The following is a 22,378-nucleotide window of genomic DNA, read 5'->3' on the forward strand; positions in this document are numbered from 1 at the left end:
CACACCGGCCCTTTATGCTGGCCCTCAAACATGTCAGACATGGCTCTGCCTGAAGTACTTCTCAACTGCTGTTCCCTCCTTCCCCACAAATCCCTTGACTTGCTCCTGCACTTCATTTAGGGCTTTTCTCCAAGGGGACCCTTGCAATGAAGCATTCTCTTATCACGTGCTAATTAAAATTAAAGTTAAAGATTTAGTCTTAAAAGAAAAACAAATACAAAAAGGCTTTTTAAGACACACATACACACACATAAAGGGAAACAAAAGAAATGACAAATTCATACTAAAACAGTAAATGCTTCACGTAAGAAGTCTGCCTTAATGAAAGTAGACTGTTTATACAGTTAAGCTAAATCAATAGCATAACTTGTTCAAACAGATGATATCATGCCCAAATCCTACTCTTACAGCTTCACAGAGAGTGAAAAAACGATAGAGTACCATTTCTTTTTCATTTCCCAAAAATCAACTTAATTCCATATAATTAAAGCTAGAATGCTCAAAAATCAATTTGCAAGTGCTGAAGACATTCTGGAGGAAAACTAATAAATATTCACTAAAACATGACCTAGTTATAAAAATAGTGTAATAAACTAAAATGAGATGGACCATGAACCATATCAAGAAAGAGAAGATTTTAAAATTTTCCTTACACATTAAAAAAAGAAGAAACTAACAAATCCTAATTTAACATAATCAATAATAAAAGAAAGTGAAAGTGAAGTAGCTCAGTTGTGTTCAACTCTGCAACCCCATGGACTGTAGCCTGCCAGGCTCCTCCGTCCATGGGATTCTCCAGGCAAGAACACTGGAGTGGGTTGCCATTTCCTTCTCCAGGGGATCTTCCCGACACAGGGATCGAACCCGGGTCTCCCATACTGCAGGCAGATTCTTTACCGTCTGAGCCACCACGGGCTCGTGTATCAATAATAAAGTAGATTGCAAGTAATAAATAAAAGGATTAGTTCTAAAATATCTTCAACGTCTAGCGTTCCATTTAAAAGATAACATTCTTATCATTTGGCATGGGACACAACTCTAAGGACAGCACATGGGAAGTATTTTACAGCACTTCCTATTTATGAATTTTATCAGTAGGTTGTAAATTTCTAAAGATGCAAAGAACTTAAGAACCTCTCCCATAAAAGTTTACTTTAAAAATGAGGATGCGTGCCAAACTTCTCAGCTAAGTTATAAACTAAGAGAACACCAGTCATGCAATTCTTACAGTATTTGAAGAAGCAGATTTTTTAAAATTTTATTTGTTTATTTTTGGCTGTGCCGAGTCTTCACTGCTACGCATGGGCTTTCTCCAGTTGCAGTGAGCAGGGGACACTCTCCAGCTGCACTGCCAGGCTTCTCACTGCAGTGGCTTCTCTTGTTGGGGAGCATGGGCTCCGGGGCATGTGGGCTCCAGGGCGCACGCTTGGTACTTGTGGGGCACAGGCTTAGTTGCCCTGCAGCATGTGGATCCAGAATCAGGGATCGAACCTGCATCCCTGCCTTGGCAGGGGGATTCTTAACCACTGGACCACCAAGGAAGTCCCAAGAAGCATATTTAAAATATTCTAATTTCATAATTATTTTTCTTTCAAAAAACTTATGAAATGTGAAATTACATAAAACCAATTATTCAAATATCCAACCTTTATCTTTGAAAGATTTTACGATTTTCTGATTAAAAGCAAACTCACCTCATCTTTTCACCTAAAACATCTACTTTGTTAATATGAAGGTTTTCTAAAAGAACCTGACTCTGGTTTTCAGACATTCTGCCTTCTGACACTTCAGAGGATACAACTTCAATTTCGGTTGCAATTTGAGAATTTGGCTGAAATGACAAAACTATATTAGTTGTTTTTTGTTTTTTATTTTTAGCAACAGAACATACTTCCTAAAATATTTCCATCATTAAGAAAGGTATTTAGGTTTTTAAAATGAAATCTCAAACTTGTGTATGCAATGTTCATGTTTTGCTGCCCAAAACAAAATTGCCAATTCACAGAGAAATTTTCAATCATTGCAGTAATACATTCATGTAATGCTTTAAAAACTACAATAACCAACTGTTGCGAATCTCCTTCCCAAAGAGTTCAATACATTTGTTTTTAATTGGGGGAGGGGGCAAGTAAGGATTACAATCACTTTATTTTAAATGTAGATTTTCCCTTAGCAGAGAAAAAAAGAAAAGAAAAACAAAATCTGTTGAAATGGGGCATTAAACTGCTTAAGATTTCTTTCTAATATCAAAAGCTCCATTAATAAGAGATTGATTAAATTGTCATTCAAAATAGCAGAATGTTACCCAGCAGTTAAAAATTATGTACCTTCCTATCTCATGACATGGAAAACCACTTAGTAAAACAAGGGAAAAATAGTAAGTCACAAAATAATATGCATACAATGATTTTATTATATAAATTTATGTAAGTATGCACACATGCATGCATGGAGATATATCTGGTAAGATATATCAAAAGGTTTTCAGTGGTTGCCTCAGAGTGGTGAGACTTTGGGGTAATTATTGTATTATTTTATACTGATTGAACATTTTTGTAATGAACAGGTTCATTAGTGAGGGGAGGGGAATCTATTTTCATAAAAAAAAAAATCCACAACAGTAAATCTGAAACAAAAGTAAATACGTTATGTGTTAATTAACTAGAGTAAATATCAGGTGCTTATATTCTAAGCAAACTCTGAGCTACCATTTGATATTCTAATATGCATTAAAGGGCTTGATTTAATTACACAGCAATAACTCACCACAGGCAGGAATTTCTTTCCAGTTTCATCCTTTTGTAGTGTCTTTTCTTCCTTAGTTGTTTCTCTGGTTTCACTTTTTTCTATTACTTGCCTCGGGCCAGCCTTTCTTAAGTTTGGTCTGGGTCTCTGAAGTCGACCCCTTACTAGTGGAGCAGTTTGGATAACCCTTTCCTTTATTCCTTGTTCAAAAGTGTTTATATTATGAGTCCTAGAAAAGCAGACAAGAGAAAAGAGAGAAAGCTTGATTGTAAAAGATGAAAACTACTGTAAAAATATAAAATTTGAATCTAATAAAACTATAAAAACATTTTGCACAATAAATGAAAATTAAATTACTTTCTGATTATATCTCATTTTATTTAAAAAAAGTTATTTCAATTCGCAAAAGGTAGTGAAGTTACCTACAATATCCAAATTCATAGTAATAGAAAGTACAATGGTGGCTGCCAGGGAATGGAGAAAGGGGCAACGCGAAGTTCCTCTTTACTGGGTACAGAGCTTCAGTTTGGGAAGAAAAATGTTCTGGAGATAAATGGTGGTGATGGTGCACAAGACACTGATGATGTACTTACTGACCCTGAACAATACACTTAAAAAATGGTTGGACAGTAAATTTTATATGTTTCTTTGTTTTTGTTTAGTTGCCAAGTCGTGTCTCTTTCCTGACGCGCGTGTAGCCTGCCAGACTCCTCTGTCCATGGGATTTTCCAGGCAAGAATACTGGAGTGGGCTGCCATTTCCTTCTCCAGGGGATCTTCCCAACCCAGGGATCAAACCCACGTCTCCTGCATTGGCAGGCAGATTCTTTACCACTGAGCCACTGGTGAAGCCCATATGTACCTTACTATAATTTTTAAAGAGGTAACGAGGTATATTTTTTAAATGCATTGCTTTGTATAAGATTCTAAGCAGCTAACAGTGAATATAAGCAGGCAAGTGTTAAAACGTGTTAACTAAAACTGATTTTCTATCTTAGGCAGTCTGTCACATGAATAAAAAATAAACCAACTTTTCTTGATACTCACTTTTAAACTACATTAACACATCTTAAAAAAAAATGAACACTTGATTCTATTTTAGATTTTTTAAAAACTATCACTTTTTACCCCACAGAGACAAGTAATTCCTTTTCCTGGGCTTGTGTAGACTGAGACTCCGCTTTAGATTCACAAGAACTCGAAGGTGAAAGGTCCTTTTCAGTCTGCACACATGGTAATATCGCAGTCTCCTCTGGACCGGGATCTAATTTGTCTTTTTCTCCTGATGTCATTCGAGAAGCTACATCCTAGAAGGTAGATAAAAAAAATTTCATCGAGGGTTGGTAAAAGTATAGGGAAATAAGAACTTTAATAAAAGATTAGAAGAATAAATTGATACAGTCTTTGTATACAATAGGGCAGTATCAATCAATAATTTTAATTCCCAGCAATTCTACTTCTAGAAATGTATCTTATAAAAACACTCAAGTAAGTATCTAATAAATTATAACAAGGATATTTATTGTAGCCATATAATAGCTCCTCAGAAAAGAAAAAAAAAAACTGGAAATAAGACAAATCAGTAGGCAACTGAATAAATAAATTATAATTTCTTTACAATGTAATAGCAGTCACTTAAAAGAAGTTTAACTTGTATATACTGATCCAAAAAGACGTTCACAATATTGTACATGAAAAAAAATATAAGATATGGTACTATTTTTGGAAAACAATGAAAATACTAACACATTCTATTATTATAAATAAGTATCTATACAGAAAAGTTTAGGTAGATATATTTAAAACTGCTACTTGGGATTAACTTGGGAGGAAGAGACGGAACATTATAAAGGACTAACTTTTTAGATGGTTTTTTTTTTTAATTTGAAATTTTTATAATTGGATAAAATAATCAACAAAAGTGATTTAGGGGGTTGAGGAGGGGGCCATGCCATGGAGCTAATGGAATTTTAGTTCCCCAGAGACTGAACCTAGACCCTCAGCTATGAAAGCACAGAATCCTAACCACTGGACTGCCAGGGAATTTCCATGATTTATCTTCTTTAAATATAAGAGTAGGAGGAAAAAGCACAAATGTTCTCAAGTATAGTAAGAATTAAGCTGTAAAAGAACTTAATTCAAAAACATACTTTGTATACTTACAGCACTCAACTTATGAGTGTGAACGTTTTATTTCAAGGTTTCTGATGCTGTATCGTACTTCTTGATCTCTTACAGACTAAGTTAATCAAGAAAATAAAAATCATCTCCTTTAACTCATATCAAGCTTTTAACTTTTTATTTCACTTTCACAACAGAGTGAAATAAAGATGGATTGTCATTCTCAATTTCCCTGTGAAGAAAGTGGCTGCATTACATGGCTTATGGTCACACAAATGAATTTTAGGTCACATAATGTAGTTCAATAACCTGAACTACAGTTGAGGCCTCTTAAAATCCTTCCCCTGATATTTGTCCATCGTCAGAGATTTGAGATTCTTACAAAAACCATGCGGATAATGAGGTACATTAAGTAGAGCGACAATAATATCAAACAATAAAAATTACATGAGAAGGACTTCCCTGGTGGTCCAGTTGTTAAGAATCCACCATCCAGTGCAGGGAACTCAAGATTTGATTCCTGATCAGGGAGCTAAGATCTCGTATGCCTCGGGGCAACTAAGCCAGTACTATGTTAACTAAAGAGAAGCCCACAAAAACCATGTGCTGCAACTAAGACCCAATGCATCAAATACATTTTTTAAAATAACCAGAAAACATTTGCAACTTTTCACTCCAAATGTTTTACTTTAATAATTGTAATAACTAAGACAGAAATCCTCCATTTTAAATAACACTCACATGTTGAGAAGGGAGAGTACCCGTTTGTTCACAGTTCTGCTGTATCACAACAGTCTCCGTTTTCTCAGCTTCCATTTCCTTCCCAGGTGCATGCTTTTCTGCTTTCGTAGTCTCTCTTTTTGAAGCTGCTCTTGCTAAGTTTGGTTTAGGTCTTTTGAATCTACTTCTCACAAAAGGTGTCAGCTTAACTTCACATGGCGTCTGTTCTTGAGGAAGAGATTTGCTTTTGGAACAAGGATTATCAAGCTTTAGGATGAAATGAAGGGGCAGTGGGAGTGGAGTCTTAGGACAACCTTAGAGACTGGCAGTAAATATTTAATTCTAAGTCTTAACAGGAAAACAAATTGGACTATTTGGTAGATCCTGAAAAACATGAGTGGTACAATCCAGGAATAAGCCCAAGAATTATATCATCTTTGCACAAAGAAAATACAGGTTTTTCACACCTGTACTGACTTAAAAGTATGTGTTGCACACAATTTTGTATGTTGGTGATTCTCACCATCTACTCTCAAAATGACCTCCAACTTCTCCCAGTTTTCCCATAAACCAGCTTAAAATTTTCAACACTGTGCTACAGATGGTATGTCTTAAAACCTTAGTTTAAAATAATCTGCAAATATAACTTTATATGCTTTCTCTTCAAAAGCACACAGACCTATATACTTGTACCTTAAATTAATATCTGAAAACTGCTCTGGAACACTTGGAGGTCGCATCCTCTGGTCTTCTATTTTATCAAGTTCAGAAGACTGCGAAGAAATGTTCAAATGACTCAACTGACTTGACACTTCCTTTTCAGAATTTTTTTCTTCTATAGATGTATGAACCACGGATAGCACTTCCCTGCCCAAGTCCTGGAAATAAATCAGCACATATATTGGGTTGGCCAGAAAGTTCGGTCAGATTTTTCTATGAGAAAACAGCCCATGGTGAAACTGAAATCAACTTCTTGGCCATCTCATACATTTCAAACAAAAGCCTATATATTCTATTGTCTCTAAAAATATATAAGTTTGGAGGTTTTTCATTTTTAAATAAAATGAAATTTAATTTACAAATGCTGAAACACAGAATTTGGGAAAGTCTTTCTATATATTGCACATTATGTTTTTTCCAAACTACAAATGCCATTACCTATCCAAAAAAAATTAGAAAACTAGAAAATGTTAGAATATCTTCAACTTCAATGAACTGGACACTTTTAATAAAAGGAACTTTTAAAAGTAAAGTGAAATGAGGTGGGGCATAAAATAAAGAGAAAAACTAATACAGGTACAATCAAAAGAAATAATTCCACTGTATGTTCATATTAGCGTTAGCACAAATTCAGTCCAATTTCCTATACTCCTTTTATCTAAGAGTAACTTTAAACTGACATTAACAACAGTAACTTTAAAAAAAAAAAAAGAATTAAAAAAATTTTACAAAAGAACAGTAACTTCTCCACAATTGAAAAATTTTAGTGATTTTGTATGTCATTGGATTTAAGGGTAATGATCCTGGAATTACTTTGATAACTTTTCTCCAAAAAAACTATTCAAAAGATATTTTTAAAGGACAGAAAAATACATACTCTATTACTCAGTGAAGCCACAGTGCTGTCGTCACCACTACTGGTCTGCAAGGAATCTGCCTCAGCTCGACCTGAGGTCCCAGTCTCCTCTGGTTCTTTTTCCCTTAGAGAAATGTCTATTTTTTCTATGTTTTCCAAATCTGCCAGGCTTTCCTCAATCTCTTCTGATCTGCTTTTCGTCAAGGAAATTTCTTTTCCAGTGTCTGTCAAATCTGCCTCTATTTCCTCAATGGCAGCCACCTTTCCTGATGCTTTCTCCATCAGGAAAACATCTCTCTGCCCAGTTTCTTCCAAATCAGTCTCTCTTTCCCCTGTGGCACTGATCCCCACTAATACCTTTTCCCCTGGGGAAATTTCTATTCTAGTTTCTTTCAAATCTGTCTCCATTTTGTCACCCACTGTTTTGACCTCTGAGGCATTTTCTTGTGTAGATATTTCTCTTCTATCAGTTTCTTCTAGATCTGTCTCTACTTCCTCGGCAGCATCAGGCATCTCTGGTATCTCCTCATTTGGGGAAATTTCTCTTTCAGTTTTTTTCAAACCTGTTTCTACTTCACCAATATCAACTTCCTCTGGGGCATTTTCCTGTAGGGACATTTCTCTTCTTTCAGTCTCTTCCAAATCTGTCTCTCTTTCCTCAGTGGCATCAGTCACCACTGTTATCTCCTCCCTTGGGAAAATCTCTCTTCTGGTTTTTTTCAAATCTGTCTCCGTTTCTGTAATGATATCACTCATTTCTGGTATTTTCTCGCTGGGAGAGATGTCATTTTTTCCCATTCCTTTCAAATCTGTCTCCATTTCTGCAGTGACAACATTCATTTCTGGCATTTTCTCCCTGGGAGAGATGTCATTTTTTCCAGTTCCTTTCAAATCTGTCTCCATTTCTGCAGTGACATCAATCATTTCTGGTATTTTCTCCATGGGAGAGATGTCATTTTTCCCGGTTTCTTTCAAGTCTGTCTCCATTTCTGCAGTAACATCACTCATTTCTGGCATTTTCTCCCTGGGAGAGATGTCATTTTTTCCAGTTTCTTTCAAATCTGTCTCCATTTCCGCAGTGATAACATTTGTTTCTGGTATTTTCTCACTGGAAGACATCTCATTTTTTTCGGTTTCTTTCAAATCTGTCCCCATTTCTGCAGTGACATTAATCATTTCTGGTACTGTTTCCTTGGGAGAGATGTCATTTTTTCTGATTTCTTTCAAATTCGTCTCCATTTCTGCAATGACATCACTCATTTCTGGCATTTTCTCCCTGGGAGAGATGTCATTTTTTCCAATTTCTTTCAAATCAGTCTTCATTTCCACAGTGACATCACTCATTTCTGATATTTCCTCCCTGGGAGAGATGTAATTTTTTCCAGTTTCTTTCAAATCTGTCCCCATTTCTGCAGTGACATCAATCATTTCTGGTACTGTCTCCCTGGGAGAGATGTCATTTTTTCCAGTTTCTTTCAAATCTGTCTCCACTTCTGCAATGACATCACTCATTTCTGGCATTTTCTCCCTGGAAGAGATGTCATTTTTTCCAGTTTTTTTCGAATCTGTTTCCATTTCTGCAATGACATCAATCATTTCTGGTATTTTCTCCATGGAAGAGATGTCATTTTTTTCGGTTTCTTTCAAATCAGTCCTCATTTCCACAGTGACATCACTTATTTCTGGCATTTTTTCCCTGGGAGAGATGTCATTTTTTTCAGTTTCTTTCAAATCTGTCTCCATTTCTGCAGCGACATCACTCATTTCTGGCATTATATCCCTGGAAGAGATGTCTTTTCTTCCAATTTCTTTTAAATCTGACTCCATTTCCTTAGTAGCATTACTCTCCACAGGTTCCTTCTCCCTTAGTGAGGTTTCCAGTCTTGCAGTTTCACTCAAAGCTGCTGTCATCTCCTCAGAGGCAATTACCTCCTTTGGTACCTCTTCCTTTGAGGAAATTCTTCTTCTTCCAGTTCTCCTTCCTATATTTGGCTTTGGTTTCTGAAATCGAGTCTTTGGAATTTGAACATCTTTATTTGCTCTATTATCCTCCTGAATACTGAAAAAAAAAAAAGAAAAGAAAGAAAACACACACACAATAAAATTTTAAACCAGACTGTCAATTGAAGATGTGATCATTAAGAAATAACTACTGAAAAATCAGGAACTCACAAATTAAAAAAAAAAAAAATTAATGAAGCACCAGGACTCTTTGGGCCAAATTTAAAAATTAAAGGAGAGAAAAAAATTCCATTCTTGGAAATTACAGTAAATTTTTAAAATAATTAAATCTATCAATAAGGTCAATGAGTGAAAGTGTGTTAAGTCACTGAGTCATGTCCAACTCTTTGCAATCCCACAGACTACCGCCCGTCAGACTCCTCTGTCCATGGGATTCTCCAGACAAGAAAACTGGAGTGGGCAGCCATCCCCTTCTCCAGGGGATCTTTCTGACCCAGGGATTGAACCCAGGTGCTTTGGCGATTCTTTACTGTCTGAGTCACCACAGAAGCCCTAGGTCAATTAGAATAATGGCAAATTGGGCCTGAATAGTCTCTTGCTAATTGTCATCCATATCAGTGTTGGCAAATACCTATTGAGAAAGACTCTTCCATTCTCTACTTGGAGTTAAACTAATTTGTATCTGCTATGCCTACCTTTTCACCCCTACTATCCTTTATCCAGACACATGCCTGCGTAAGAGTTAAAGAACTCATTTATATGGCCAGAACTAACCAAGATCTCAAATAGCTGGATGGACGTATACTTTGAATAAGATACAGTCTTATGACTAAAAACTAAGTCTACCCCTCCTCACTTTTTAGAAACAATTCAAACTGAGATTTCCTGTACAGTCATTTCTCTAAATGCTTGTGATTTCATAATATAAACTGGGAATGAAACAAAAGAGAAAATAAACATTTTGCAGTCTGCTGAATGCTACTGGGCACATAACAATCACTACCTACTACAAGTACCTTGTTTTCCAAAAAGGTAGCAGCACACTCTGTCTTGTGCTTTATCATAAATAATAGGTGGTAAAACCAATAACAATGTATAACTGAATGAAAAACCACCCAGTGACTGGGTACTATTTTGATCTCCCAGACCTTCTCTGGTGTAGACACTTCTCTTCTTTCAGTCTCTTCTAAATCGACTTCCTCACTAGGATCGAGCAACTCCAGTTATCTTCTCCCTTGGGGAAATCGCTCTTCCAGTTTCTTTCAAATCTGTCTCCACCTCACCTACATTATAGCCCTTCTCTGGGGCATCTGCCTGTAGGGATATTTCTTTTTTTTCAGTCCCTAGACTTTTTTCAACAGTGTCAGGCTATAATTAATATTTGTATCAGAGATTTGTAATAATGCAATTATACAGCCTTCCCAGGTGGCTCAGTGGTAAAGGATCGCCTGCCAGTGCAGGAGACGCAGATTCAATTCCTGAGTCAGGAAGATCCCCGGAGAAGAAAATGGCAACCCACTCCAGTACTTTTGCCTGGGAAGTCCCACGGACAGAGAAGCCTGGTGGGTTACAGTCCATGGAGTCGCAGAGTCAGGCACAATTTAGCAACTGAAGAGCAGCAGCAATGCAGCTGTGAGTACAGGGTTCTACCCGGAATCTCTAGTGCAGAGCAACAGGCTGGGGGTGTAGGGAGGGGATCCAGGGAGGGAAGTAAGAAGCAAAGGAATAGAGAAAGATGAGAGGAATAAAGGAATTTTTTTGTCTTCTAACAGAGATCTTTGAGTAGTTCAGGAAACCTAGCTTTCACTCATAGGTTATGTAGTATTTAAACGGGTTCATATAGCTTTAATAAAGTATGCACAGGCCAGACTGTGAATGCAAAGATTGGTAAAATATGAATAACTGCTGAAACTAGATAGTAGGTACACAGGAATCTATTATTCTATTTGTGCACTGAATATTCCCAAAAGGAAAAAAAATTTTAAAGCATACTAATAGTTCTATTGATCTAGTTTGGTATCCTCCAGAGGGGAAATAACAAATACAGAGAATTTTGGCTGTAAAAAGGTATCAATTTATACATAGAAGTACTACATATGATTTACATATGTGTGATCAATCTAAGCCTAAAGAAACAAATACTAAAGTAAGTAGCATTTTCACATTTGGATATAGATACATAATTTAATATGCTTGTCAAGTGATATTAATAACTATCCATGTTATTAATAACTCAAGGTCTAATTTGTGATGGGTAAAATTCATCGAAATACAAGTGATAAATCAACATGAAGACAGTGAGATAAACTGCCTTGAAAAGTGAATGTATGTTTGCAAATATTATGTAACTTGATAAACAGATAACAAATCAATCTGATTTGCTATTGCTATTGTTTTTAAAAAATGCTTGATAACTTCTAAAACTTTAGATATAATTCAAATATTATATCATCAATAAGACAATGCTTACCTCAGACATTCATTAACAGCCTTGGGCTCATCTGACTGCACATTTTGAAAGGAACTGTCTTTTTTTCCAGATAGTGATGCAACGTCTTCACACTCAAAATTTTCACATGACTGATCTTCTATCTGTTCAGGAGTCTTAATAAAACAAATACCTTTTTAAAAAAGTTTTAGATTTTAGAATGAAACACCCATTTATAAAAGATTTCATTGAAAAAGATGTACAATTTGAGTACAAGGAAAATGGTAAACATTTCAAAACTGTAAAATGATATTCAAGGGGCACTTTTTTTCCCCCAGGCTGGGCTGTGCAGCTAGCAGATCTTACCCAGGCCCCCAGCAGCAGAAGCACAGAATCCTAACCACTGGATCACCAGGGAATTTCCTAAGAGGCACTTTTTAATGTTTTTTCTTAAGACACAGAAAATTTCATAAGTCACACCTTTTATCTCATCTCAAAGCCCCTATCCTTTGCTTCCCAGTCAGAAAGCAAGTAATCTGTTAAAATTATTCCTTGGGTTCTGTCTTTCTAAATCTTTTGGATTATTATAATCACATTATAGACCTTGGGAATTACTACAAAAGAAAATTTCAATCTCAAACCATACCAATTTTTACTCTTATCACAAAGACCAGTTATTAAGTAAATATCTAAAATTTATAATCTTTGTTGTTGGAATATTATAGTAGGGAGCTTTTAACATTCTATTTTGTTTAAGTCAGTGTTAAAATTCAGATACCTACCTATATTTTCGAAACAGAAGTATAAGCCTGTAATTCCCTTCAAAAGGGAAGTGTAATCACACCTGCTGAGTGATGGGGGAAGAAAGCAAGTCCAAACATGCATAAGGTGAAAGCAGATGATTCATCATATACATGTTTAAAATCCACAGAGCTGACAGCTAAGTGTCTTCACAATTAGCAAAGCTTCTGGCTGTGACATATGGGCATTAAATTTAAAGAACAGTGTAGATAATTGTATAATATTGATGTTTTAAAAAAAGGAGATGAAAGGAGGCTTATGCTTTGTTTAACAAAAAACTGGAGGTCATCAGAGTACTTACATCTCTGTTGATACAGGATTCATTTTCATTCTTTTCTATACCAGCACCAGGTTTTTCCTGTGATGTAAGAGTTTCGTTTCTTTCAGCAGCTTTACCTACATTTGGTTTTGGCCTTTGTAATAAGCCCCGCATTAGTCGTGCAGGTCTGAAAGCCTTTGGTTGATCATCTTCCTGCAGACAAGTTTTTTCACTCAAACTACAGTAATTACAAAGGAATAAAATCAATGGTTATTCTGAAGTCACATAATTACTCGTATATCACAGAGAGACTTATTTTCAGTACTCCCTTCTCCCAGGTATAAATAAATAAACCATTTGGGAATACAAAATAATTCACAAGTGTCAAGAACACTTGCAAAGATACACATACCTCTAATACCTTAACTCTCTAGAACAGACATAGTCCTAGAAGCATGACTATAAAAAAGCACTTTTAAATCAAATTTTCGCCACAAAATTGGAAAAAATCTATACCTGACAAGTATGGAAGATTATTACCCACTCAGGACACCACTGTGTAACATACACCTTCAGGGCACTAGATGCAGATTATGGCATAAACATACAGTCCGGAATCCACTGGTTCAGGTTTATACTGGACCAAGACCTATTCTAGTTCTCACTCCATGTTCAATATTCTGTTGTTTTTTTGTTTTTGGCAACACCGAGCAGCATGTAGGATCTTAGATCCCCAACCAGGGATTAAATGTGTGACCCTGCAGTGAAAGCACAGAGCCCAAACCACTGGACTACCAGGGAATTCCCCTAAATAGGCCCTTTTGAAACCCCTTGCTATAAATAAGATTATCCATCAACATACATCTTAACCATTAATTTATCTAACAAGATTTGGTTAACTAGTGGACCCACACCAAAATTTATTTAAGCATACTTATGCTTGTAATACCAAGCATAAATAGCATTATTAAATGTTTCAACAATCCCTACAATTAAAAATGGACTTAATTATACTAGCTGAAAATAAAATTCAGACATTAGCAAGTAAAAAACAAGCCATTACAATCATTCCTAAGAGTTACAATTTTTATTCTATTTCCTAAATACTTACTTAGATACAGTGTCAGGTTCTGGGTTCCCTTTCTCTGTATTCTCCATTCCAGAAATACCATCCTTTTCCATGGGATTCTACAAATTTAATTTTTTATATTTAATCTACTTAACATAAAAACTTTATAATAAATAAATAAGTGGAAATAATAAAATTTCTTTTTGTACTTCTAGTTATTAGAAGAGAGTTGCTAAAATCATAAACACAGATGAGAACATTTTAAACACATAATCTCATACATTACTAACAGAAGCACAAATTGATATATCCTTACCAATATCTATCAAGAGCTTTAATAATGTTCATATTCTTTGACCCAGTAATATCATTTCTTAGATGCTATTCTAAGAAAATATAGACAAAGACTTAAGTACAAGGATGGTCACTGGAACATTATGCAAAACAGCAAATACTATAAACTGACAAATATCCAATAATGAATAAACTGTTAAATAAATTTAGTTACACTCACAGATGAAATGTTATAAAATTATGAAGGCATTAAAAATCATGTTTTCAAAAGACATTTAATGATGTGAAAAAATATTTATAAAACATGAAAATACCAAAGTATATAAAACTGAATTAACAATACTACTCAACTTTGTAAAAAAAAAAAGTTGGAAGGATATATCCTGAAACAGTTTGTTGCATGTGGATTAAACAATTAATTTCCATTTTAATTTTTACATAAGTCTGTATTTTCCCAATTTTCTAGAATTTAAAAACATCTTATGAGAATATAATAATATATAATAAAAAGTATGGAAAGATTTCACATAAGAGGAAAAAAGCAGACTGAAATTTAAAGAATTATTTTAGCAAAATTAAAACATTTTTAATAATATAATACTGGCAAAGATATAATGAAGCAAACAGTCATAATGCTTATATAAATGTAAACAGACTTTTTTGGGGGGGGCTACATAGCTTGTGGGTTCTTAATTCCCTGACCTGGGATTGACTCCAGACCCAGGCAGTGAAAGCACTGAGTTCTCACCACTGGACAGCCAGCGAGTTCCTAAGATTCATTTTTTTTCTGACTGTCAGTCTGATAATACATAACAAGAGCCAAAAATACATTTAAATACTATGGCCCAGTAATTCCTACCACCTCTAGAAACTTATTCTTTGCTATTTACAAAACTGCTTTTACTTATAGAGTTAAAAAAAAAATGGAAACAACCTAAACATCAGAGAAATGGTAGGTAAATTAATAATAATATTAATCTGATGCAGCTATTAAAAAGATCAACTAATCCCAAGAGAGTATAAATTAATAGTTTCAGAGAAAAAAGTTTTAAATGTAATATATGTTATAACTAAAAAATACAGAAATGTTTATTTTCATAAAAAGAGAAAATCTATAAAGGAAAGACAGAGGACTATATCTGTGTTTAGAAAAGAGAGTTGTGGGTATAATTTCACTATAGCTGGTTTAAAAAATACATTTAATAAAAATCTTATATAAGTAAACAAAAGATAGCTTTATCACTACTAAGGATGTTCAAAATGATACATCTGACATTCTAAAGAAAATGTATGAGGCTAGTAGACAATTTATTAATGCGTGAATTTCTTATATCTTGGCTTTATTATCATTTACTCTGTAATTACAAGTTAAACATTTTTATTTCCAACTACTTAGGAAAAAAACTGTATAATTTTAATTTCCATATGCCTCTTACTCCATACCTTTTCAACAGGAGTTTCTTTATGTAAACTCTTGTCCTCTGCATCTGTTTTAGCTCGTGAAAGAACTGATTTCTTCCCAACTGCCCTTGATAAATTGGGTTTAGGTCTCTGGAGTCGTCCTCTTGTCATTGGTTTAGCAGTTTCTGTTTGATCAGTTTCCCTAGAAAATTAACATCCTTCAAATTTTACCAACATGCAGACATATTCAAAAGAAATTCTGGAAAATTCTTTAAAAATTCATTTTGAGCTAGTAAAGAACTCTTTTAAGCTTACTTACAATAAAAGTAGCAAAGAAAACTGAACAAAAGGACAATGAAGGATTACTAATTTGTTTTATCAGATATTTACAATACTCAGCATTGATAATTAAAATATTGTGGTACTAATACATGAATAACAGATAACTTTAACAAAAAAAAAACCTGAGATAACTTGAAAATACATATGATTTTAGTATACAATAAAGTTAGCATTTCAAAATAGAATGAAATGAACACAAAAGTAATACATCTTTTTAATAAATATTCAATTAAATGGTGATGGGAAAACTAGTAATACTAGGGAATAAAATAAGTTTCATCCCTTGCATTGTACTTGCAATATATTCCAAATGAATCAAAGATTGAAGTGAAACCACAGAGAAAATATGAATGAATTCTTTTGTAAATTTGAAATAGGATAAGCCTTTCTAAAACTTGATTAAAAAATCAGGAGCCATAAAAGGAAAAAAAAGAAAAGGAGAAAGAGAGAGAGAAATTTGACAATATAAAAATCAAAAGCTTTTATATGGCCAAAAGATATGTTGTAAGTCAAACTACAAACCAAGGCATGTTTTACAACTCATATTACAAGACTAACCTCTCTAAAATGTAAAGACTGCCTGCAAAATAACACCAATAATAACTCATTAGAAAAAAAAATAATAACTCATTAGAAAACTGGACAAAGGGTATGAATTCACAGAAAAAAAAATAAAGATAGGTTTGAAATATGAAGAGATGCTCAATTTCACTCCCAATGAGAAACATACTGAATACCAATTAAAAGTAGAGCAAGTAAGCACAAATGTGAAAAGATATTAAGAATCAGAGACTCTAAGGGGAATCATATACAAATTGTTCATTATTCGAATCTTTTGACTTTTCGTTAGGTACAGAAAATTTTTAAAAAAGCGACTGAAGGGGGAAAAAAATAATAGAATTACTTACGCCTGGTCAAAAAGGAGGAAGAGGTAGATGTATTATACTGAGATACTATTTTCTTTTACAATCTATCAAGACTGGCAAAAATCCAAGTTTGTAACACTGTTTGTTGTTAAGGGAGACATTTCTTATGTTGTTAGTGGAAATATAAACTAGAAAAACTCCTATGAAGAGCATTTTGGAAGCATCTATTAAAATCACAAATGTATATAAGTGTACACACACTCACATACAAATATATCCTTTGGGCTAGCAATTTCATGTTTGAAACTTAACCTATAAATACACTGCACAAAGGTGAAAGGACAGTGGTATAAGTTTCTAAACACTGCCTGTAAAAACAACATACATAGTCATCAGCAGGGCACAGATAATATAAACTTAATTCATCCATACAACAGAACAGTATGTAACTATAAAAAGAATAAAGAAGGCCTTTACATAAAGATATGAGGATATAAGACAAAAACTTACAAAACAGCAAGTATACTATTCTACCACTAAGTTTTTGAAAAGAGTGAAAAAAAAAATATGTACTTTGTGTATCTGTATTAGCTTTAATGTCCGTTTTTGGTTTTTTTGGTTATTTGTGTTTTAATCTCTGAAAGAATGTCAGAAATAAGTAACACTGTTTACTTGTTTGGGTAAATGGGGACATGGCAGAAGAGATACTTCACTAAATAACTTCTTGTACTTTTGAATGTTTGAACCCCAGGAATATATTGCCTATTCCAAAGACTAGTTTCTAATTTTATTGGAAAAAAATAACTCTTGGGAATTACCTGCAGTCCAGTAGTTAGGACTTTGCACTTTCACTGTGGAGGGCACAGGTTTGATCCCTGGCCGGGGAACTTAGATCCCACAAGCCACTCAGCCAAAAACAATTTAAAAAATAAATAAATTTGATTCTCAATGTGACCATGCTTTACTGAAAATAAAAATTCATAAACTAAACAAATACCTTTTAAGCCCATCTGAGGAGACAAAAAGGAAATCTGAATTTTTGAGATATCTTTTCAAAGGAAGAGTCTTGCAGTGCTTTTATTGTTTTTACTGAAGGTATTAATTTAACCACTATTTTCACACCAGCAAGCATAACACATAATCTCTTTAAAGTATCAATATCAAAATCTACTACTTTGACAACAGGTATGAAAAATAACTCAGATCAAGTAAAAGTTAAATCTCATAGCAAATATTTACGTTTCCAAATTATTTTAGAATTTCACTGTAAGTTACCACTTTGCTATAACTCCTATCACCACTATACATCAGATAAAAAAGATAATCTTTCTGTAATGAGATACAGAAGTAAAAAATTTTGATGTCTCTCAGTCCACAGTACAATTACATACTAAATGGTCTATGGTACCCTCCTAATCCCTTAAGAAAACAACATTATTATCACTTCTTAATGATAAATTATCAAAATTTTAAACACAAACTTTAAAACCCTACCATGTAAAATACTCACAGTGATTTACTTTTTAGGTCAACGTCTCTTTCTTCTGTACAACACTGTACAGCACTCTTCACCTCACACAATGCTCTAACTCCGCCTTCTGATGAAGGCAAGTCTGAAGTGTTTGAGTCTGCAGTCTCAGCTGTTCCTGATATGACATCTCGTTGACTATGAAGGAAATGAAAATATATTGGGAAAAGAACCTTTTAGTAATATACATCTTCTACTAATCACTTAAAAGATTTTTTAAAATATACAAAGTCAAAACTTTGGAAGATGATCCTTCATATCATGGAATAAACAAAACAGGTATTTGGTTTCTCTAAGATCCTTCTTGAACCATGTTATTAAAACACTGTACCTTTGGAGACAGCAACAGTCACAGAACAGGGTTAAGTGCTGAAGAAGTTACAAAATGAAAAACTCTTAACTACGCGGTATTCACAAATCAAATGTATGTGTAAAGTTTAGGAATTATTTCTCATTAAAATTTATCACCGGTAGTCCTTCATACAGTACTACCGCGTTACCCAAGAGTCATGGAAATCAAGGACACAGTTGCAATACACACAAGTTGCAGTTCACAGTACACCATGGAAGGAGAGGACTGCTGTATTCATGAAATATTTCAACAATAATATAGATAATGACTAGGTAGTGGCCAGCATTCACTTTCAACACAAATTCACATTTAGACATGCTTTATTTTTTGCTGCCTTTTCTTTTTTTTCACTTCATGGAGCCTTTTGTCAATAGAAGTATCTAATGTTATTGCAGTTGAATTTATCAATTTTATCCTTTAAACTTTGTGCTTTTTATGTCTTAAGAAAACCTTGACATTTCAAAAATATTTCTCTACAGTTTCTCTTAAAACTTTTAAAGATTTGCTTTATATATCTCATCTTTAATCTATGAAAGTTACTGCATAGAGTAAAATAGGGATCTACTATCATTTTTTTCATATCTAAACACCATTTAATGAATGGTTAATTTAATCTCTACCTGCTAATTTCTTTTTTACCATATATATTTCTTTTTCTTATCTATTTTTATTGAAGTACAGCTGATTTATAATATTGTTAATTTCTGTTACTCAGCAAAGTGATCTGGTTACACACACACACACACACACACACACACACATTCTTTTCTTACTATTCCTTTCCATTATGGTTTATCATAGGATATGGGAGATAACTGCTAATGCTACCTCTGCCATCTATCAGATTCCTAAATTTCTCTTCCTAGATTCTACATCCAGTTCCTCTCAACTTGTCCTTTTCCAGTACCACACTTTTGATCTAGCTTTAGAATAAGCTAATACATTTCATCTCCAGAGTTGTTTTCCAAAATTGTCTTTACATTCATGACCCTTCACTCTTACAGACTTAAGAATTATAGAATCAGCTCACTGTTTTACAAAACCAGTGGGATTTAAACAGTCATAACAGGATTGTTTTCCCCCCTTAAAAAGTCATCAGTATCATTTTGTGCATAGTCTATGAAGTTAGTTGTGTGTCTGAAGTTAAAACTTAGATATCTGTCACCCAGCAAGTTAAAGACCTGAGGTCTATGGCTTGTCTTCAAAGAATCTATTAATCTTCTGAATTGTGTGAACAAATTGGCATGTGTGCATACATGTATTTTACATGACAATAAGTGGCTTTCATCAGATTTTTCAGAAAAGGGCATATAGAGACCAGTGGATCAGGAAAAACAACCCAGAAATATACCCATGCATATACAATCAAATTATCTTTGACAGGGTGCCAAAACTACACAATAGGAAAAGGATAATCTCTTCAACAAATTATGTTGGGAAAGCTAGAAATACACACACACACACACACACACACACACACACACACACAAGAAACTGGACCTTAATCTTATACACAAAAATTAACTCAACATGTATTAAAGATTTAAAGGTAACATTTTTTCTTCCCCTTTCTCAGCTGTGCCGCACAACTTATGGGATTTTAGTCCCCGGACTGGGGACTGAACCCAGGTCCACTGCATTAAAGGTAACACCTTACAGGATAAAACTAAAGGAAAACAGGGGGAAAGCTTCATGAGACTGGTGCTGGCCATGACTTTTTGACATGACACGAAAGGCACAGGTGAGAAAAGCAAAAACAGACAAGCGGGACTACATCAAACTAAAAACCTGCACTGCAAAGGAAACAATCAAAAGTCAAAGGCAACCTGCTGAGTGGGAGAAAAGGTATGCAAACTATGCATCAGACAAGGGCTTAATAGTCAAAATAGAAAAGGAACTTCTACAACTTAGTAACAGAAACACAAATAGCTCCATTAAAAAATTGGAAAAGTGTGCTTCCCTGGCAGAAGTTAAGGCTCCACCCTTCCACTGCAGGGGCAGGGGTTCAATGCCAGGGACCTAAGACCCCACAGGAGGCTGCAAGGTACAACCAAAAAAGAAAGAAATAAAAAAACATTTTTTAAAAAATTGGAAAAGGAATTGAATACACATTTCTCCACAGAAGATAATACAAATGGCCGACAAGTATTTAAGCATTTAAAGAGCTCAATATCACAATCATCAGGGAAATACAAATCAAAACCATAAATTATCATCTCACACCTATTAGGAGCTGTTATATTAATTTTTAAAATGTAATTAACTAAAATATATTAATTAAAATATACAGATATTAATTTTTAAAAAATAAAATAATGCAGGCAAGAATGTGGAGAAACTGGAATACTTATGAACTCTGGGTGGAATGTAAAATGCAGCCACAATAAAAACAGTATGTGAAAGAAAGTGAAGTCGCTCAGTCGTGTCCGACTCTTTGCGACCCCGTGGGCTTGTAGCACACCAGGCTTCTCTGTCCATGGGATTCTCCAGGCAAGAATACTGCAGTGGGTTACCATTTTCTTCTCCAGGGGATCTTCCCGACCCAGGGATCGAACCCAGGTCTCGCACACTGGAGGCAGACGGTTTAACCACTGAGCCACCAGGGAAGCCGAAATGCAGCCACAATATGAAGGCGCCTCAAAAAATTTAAAACAGAATTATCATATGATCCAGCAATTCTCCTTCTGAGTATTTATCCAGAAGATCTGAAAACAGATCTTATAGAATTTTCTTCAATTTCATGTTTATTGCAGTATTATTCATAACCAAAAGATGGAAACACCATAAATATTCACTGACAGACAAACAAATAAAGCAAATGTGATATATACCTACAAAGGAATATTATTTGACCATAAAAACAAATCTTGTCATATGCTTTAATATGGATGAACCCTGAAAACATTATGCTAGGTGAAATAGGCTACTGATAAGAGGACAAATATTATGTGATTCCACGTACTTGAAGTATCTAAAGTAACTCACAGAAACAGAAAGTAGAACAGTGGTCAGCAGGGGCCAGAGATGGGGAGGAAACAGAGTCACTGTCAGTAGATAGTTTCAGCCATGCTCACAGCACTGTGCTCATGGTTAACCTCACTGTACATTTTAAAAACTCACTTAGAAGAGGGGATCTCATCTTACGTGCTTTTTACTGAGAGTGAAAACAAATAAAAAACTCTCAGCAGGATATATCACATTCAAACAGCTGAAAACCAAAATTAAGAGAAAATATTTATAGAAAATGATAAACCTATGCAAACATTAACCACAAGAAGGCTGTCGTGGCATAGCAAGCATCAGAACAAAGAGCAAGACCAGAACGGTATCACACGAGTGATGCAAGGCTGGTTTCACCAAGGAGATTCAACAATCCTAGAAATGTACACACCTAAAAAAGGAGCTTCAAAAGACATGAAAAAACAAACCAGAACTGAAAAGAGAAATAGGCAAATTCACAATTACAGGTGGAGATTTCACACTCCTCCTTCAGGAACTGTGAGAAGATGGAGAAAAGTGAGTAACCATACAAAAAATACCTTGATGAAAGAACAGGGTCAGTTCTTTTCTCAGCGTCTTCACTAGAGGATAAACCCACAAGGTCATCTGTGTCCTGTACACAGGGAAACTCTTGTTCCTTACTGGCTTCATCTTCATTAATCTCAGGACTTAAAGACAGGCCTTTATCTATTAATATAAAATGCATGTTATTATAAAAATGATAGCAAAAACATTAAAAAGCACAAAGGAATTCACATACAACCCTATAAAGTAAGGATTATGAAACTGGCCCAAAGTGCAATTTCTTAATAGTTGAGCTAGCCTCCTTTATCTGTAATATCTTTAATAGTAAGCCACAAAAGAGCATAATATTATGATGCCTACAAATCTCACTATGTCACCTATCAGGATTCA

General features: G+C 34.5%; 1 protein-coding gene across 2 annotated transcripts in view; it reads right to left on the reverse strand.

Moving 5' to 3' along the window:
* The window catches only part of BDP1 (B double prime 1, subunit of RNA polymerase III transcription initiation factor IIIB), an 80,513-nt gene that overhangs the window by 36,964 nt on the left and 21,171 nt on the right, over positions 1 to 22,378 (reverse strand). For both annotated transcript variants that reach the window (XM_061129592.1, XM_061129591.1), the window contains exons 11-22: positions 22,003 to 22,150; positions 18,094 to 18,249; positions 15,418 to 15,577; positions 13,723 to 13,799; positions 12,654 to 12,849; positions 11,594 to 11,727; positions 7,183 to 9,220; positions 6,279 to 6,463; positions 5,607 to 5,829; positions 3,873 to 4,051; positions 2,767 to 2,974; positions 1,695 to 1,831 (exon numbers count right to left, since the gene is read on the reverse strand). In XM_061129592.1, the coding sequence (XP_060985575.1) occupies positions 1,695 to 1,831; positions 2,767 to 2,974; positions 3,873 to 4,051; positions 5,607 to 5,829; positions 6,279 to 6,463; positions 7,183 to 9,220; positions 11,594 to 11,727; positions 12,654 to 12,849; positions 13,723 to 13,799; positions 15,418 to 15,577; positions 18,094 to 18,249; positions 22,003 to 22,150 (3,841 nt within the window). The remainder of the gene's footprint in view (positions 1 to 1,694; positions 1,832 to 2,766; positions 2,975 to 3,872; positions 4,052 to 5,606; positions 5,830 to 6,278; positions 6,464 to 7,182; positions 9,221 to 11,593; positions 11,728 to 12,653; positions 12,850 to 13,722; positions 13,800 to 15,417; positions 15,578 to 18,093; positions 18,250 to 22,002; positions 22,151 to 22,378) is intronic.

This window comes from Dama dama, chromosome 25 (assembly GCF_033118175.1).
Source record: "Dama dama isolate Ldn47 chromosome 25, ASM3311817v1, whole genome shotgun sequence".
NCBI lineage: Eukaryota > Metazoa > Chordata > Mammalia > Artiodactyla > Cervidae > Dama > Dama dama.